This window comes from Sinocyclocheilus rhinocerous, unplaced genomic scaffold (assembly GCF_001515625.1).
Source record: "Sinocyclocheilus rhinocerous isolate Xijiao unplaced genomic scaffold, SAMN03320098_v1.1 scaffold878, whole genome shotgun sequence".
Lineage (NCBI taxonomy): Eukaryota > Metazoa > Chordata > Actinopteri > Cypriniformes > Cyprinidae > Sinocyclocheilus > Sinocyclocheilus rhinocerous.
In genome coordinates, this window is record NW_015664312.1 from 640,894 (window position 1) to 644,595 (window position 3,702).

Consider the following 3,702-nt stretch of genomic DNA (forward strand, 5'->3'; position numbering starts at 1 on the left):
TGGTCCTGGGCGCCCCCCAACACTGCACATTTTGTATGTCTCCCTTATCTGACACACACATTTCAGGTCCTGGAGTTTCTTCTAATGAGCTAATGAGTTGAATCAGGTGTGTTTGATTAGGGAGACACACAAAATGTGCAGGGTTGGGGGGCGCCCAGGACCAGGGTTGAGAAACACTGCTTTAAATGGACATCTTTTAATCAATCATTATTCATGTTAATAATAAATAACATTTCAATTTGGCTCTCTATGCTTGAACTGTCCCCATTTCATCAGCAGAGCTAATGGAAGACATTTGAACGTAATGCACACGATTCAAAAATCCTATCCATAATGCATTGCAGGAAGAGGAACTCAGCATGACTGTTGCATGGAGTGAGCCGTCTATGTATTACTAGGCTGAAACGTATAGATTTTCTTATTAATGAGGCGCCATGAGGAACACAGATCAACTTCCCGGTAACATTTTAAAAGCGAGGCGTCTGGGTCCATATTTATCAGTAGCCAAGTGCAAAATGCAACCAATTGGCTTTGGCGAGTAAACAAAGTTGAGATATCAGTTGGTATAAATATGAAATGGTAAAAAGCTTGGTTATTAATTTGGGAGGACAACACTAATATTATAATAACAACATTACATTTTATATAATAGATTTTCTAAATATATACAATTTAAAAATCAAAGACAACCTTTTATTTTATTTAAAGCTGACAGATATAAGAAGATATTTTGAAGAATGTTGGTAACCAAATTGACTTTCATAGTATTTTTTTCCTTCACATTTTCTTACCCACATTCTTCAAAATATCTTCTTTTGTGTTGAACGGAAGAAAAAAATTCAGACAGGTTTGGAACAACTTGAGGATGAGTAAATCATGACAATTTTCACTTTTTTTAACTATGCCCGTAACATTTTAGATGAAATAATGCAAAATAGTTCAAAGACCAGTAAAATATATGTTGAATTTGTTACATTTCATTCATGAATTTGAATTTTTGTTCACTCACTTGCATGCAAGTATCCCAAATGGTTTAATTTCTAAAATAGTCACTAGTTTTAAACCGTCTCACCTGCTTCATCTATGTTGGTGCACTTCTGGTACATGGAGGTCCGCAGGGTGGGTGTCCTGGCATTTAACATGCGGATCTTGTCAACACGGGAATCAAATACTCTCAGTGTGTGCTCTTTGTCTTCATCATCGTGGCACAGGATCTTACTGTCGATGAAAGAGGCAAACATCTGCGTCTCCAGGAAGCGGGAGAGGAATGGCAGGTAAGGTTCGGGCTGATCCGACAAGAAGGAGGCCTGCAGCGGACAGAATTCAGAAATGGCAAACACCATGAAGCTGCTGTGGGTACAAAGAGTTTCAGAATCCCAAAACTTCTTACTTAATTACTCCAAACTTACGACCCTATAGAAGAAGTTTAATTTTTTCCAAAAATCTGTGTTTTCTGTATTATTTTTTCTGGGTACATTTTTATAATCTAAAAGAATGTTTAAAGGGGTCATATGATGCTGCTAAAAAGAACATTATTTTGTGTATTTGGTGTAATGAAATGTGTTTATGCGGTTTAAGGTTAAAAAAACACATTATTTTCCACATACTGTACATTATTGTTTCTCCTCTATGCCCCGCCTTTCTGAAACGCGTCGATTTTTACAAAGCTCATCGGTCTGAAAAAGCGAGGTGTGCTCTGATTGGCCAGCTATCCAGTGCGTTGTGATTGGCCGAATACCTCAAGCGTGTGACGGAAATGTTACGCCCCTACCATATTGTGATGCCTGCGGCAACCACATGTGACGACCCCGGGCTGGACTCCGCTTCGTCCACGGTGAAAGCCGATCCGGCGATCCACAGCGCGAAGTTGAAGTATTTCCTCAGCGACCAGCACGGATCAGCTCCAGGCATGACGAAGCGATATCGTCCTCTTTTGGAAGGCCAAACAAAGTAGTTTCGCTTTCACAACGAAGCACACAGCGCCTTCACGGCATGGCGGCGGCGGCGGCAACAATACTACAGCGAGAATAAAAGTTACGCCTTCTTTCTTTGCGTGAACATTTGGGCGGCGTTATGCAAATCTTCCCAGATAGAAGATTTAGAAGACATTCCCAGTTAGAACGAGCCGTTTTAGGTAGGTGTGGCTGACTCTTTTATTAAGAATATCTCTTTGGATTTGAGACTTTAGTCTTTGCAACTTTACAGATCTTCTTTATGCACCAAGAGCTTGTATCACTCCAAAGAGAAAGGAAAAATTGAAAATCGCATCATATGACCCCTTTAAACAATTGAATTCATAAAACTTTAGCAATAGAACTTGTTGGTCAGAGCTGGTTGTAACATAGGAGGTCATCAAACTGGTCAGAACTGGTTGGCCACCTTGCACTGGCAATAAACCAACATGACAAGTTTTTCTAGCAGGGAAGTTCATAAATGGATAGTGAAGCATCACCTTGTCAAAGTTCTGCATCTGGTCTCGGTTGCTGAACCAGGACTCTTTGTCTTGGCTGGGCTGAATGACAAACACCTCATAGTCAGAGAACATCTGCGTGAAGCGGTTGGCGAAGACCTCTCGCACACGAATGTTCAACTGATGCTTTTTCAGCTCTTCTTCATCACACTGCACTTTTGAATCCTTATTAGTGCTCGTATCCTCCTTTACATCCAGCTGTCAAACACACCAAAAGAAGAATACACTTATAAACAGGCACAGAGATGAAGAACAAAAAAAAAAAAGTGTCACGTGTTATTTTTTTTATTAAAAACTAAGTGATGGTGGGATTAGTCGCATAAGAACTAGAGGGACTGCTAGTTGTAATGACATGACAAGGCAAAGATGTAGCTCATGAATATTAATCACAACTGAAATGTAACAAATTTATTATGATTAAAAATACTAAATAATTAGTGGGACCCATAATAAATGATACTTCTCTATAATTCTGTTAACGCAAAGCACAATACAATAAAGCAGCAAACAAACAAACAACATTTTCTTCTAACAATTTCAGTGGCAAGGTTTGTATTTCTGTCCAGCGTTCATTTAGAATTATTTTTATATTTTCACTTTCATTTTAGTTAATGTTTTAGTAATTGTGTAGTGTTTTTTGTCATTTTTATTAGTTTTTGTTTTTAAATATGTCTATATAGTATTTATTAGTTTTAGTTATTTTAGCACATCAACTAACCAAAATGAGAAATGCTTGGCATCTGGCTACACCTTTTTTTGTTTGTTTTCAGTTAACATTTATCAGAATTTTTTTCATGGTTTTAGTTAATGATAATAACCCAGTTTCTGTCACATCACATTTCGTATTTGCCGAAACTGTTATATCATTCCTTCATGCCACATTTAGATTTCAGTGCCGGCAGATGTACTTTATCCTTGAAACTTTGGTTTGGACACAATGTCACCCTAATATAATATAAGGATTAAAGAAAAAAAAAAATCCACAATCACCACTCTATATGTTCCTAATACTAAATTAGGTTACACTTTATTTTAAGGTGTCCTTGTTACAGTGTAATTATAAATATAAGTACTGAGTAATATTAATTAACTACATGTACTTACTATATGGTTAGGGTTAGGATTTGGGTTTGGCTTAGGGTTACTTACATGAAATTATGCATAATTAATTGTTATTATAATAGTAAGTACATGTAACGTGTAACAAGGACACCTTAAAATAAAGTGTTACC

At 37.3% G+C, this 3,702-nt stretch overlaps 1 protein-coding gene across 1 annotated transcript in view; it reads right to left on the reverse strand.

The window, feature by feature from the left end:
• Positions 1-3,702, reverse strand: part of LOC107730084 (DENN domain-containing protein 5A-like) — a 73,089-nt gene that overhangs the window by 33,472 nt on the left and 35,915 nt on the right. The window contains exons 7-8 of the mRNA XM_016540819.1: positions 2,453-2,668; positions 1,073-1,307 (exon numbers count right to left, since the gene is read on the reverse strand). Coding sequence (XP_016396305.1) covers positions 1,073-1,307; positions 2,453-2,668 — 451 coding nt within the window. The remainder of the gene's footprint in view (positions 1-1,072; positions 1,308-2,452; positions 2,669-3,702) is intronic.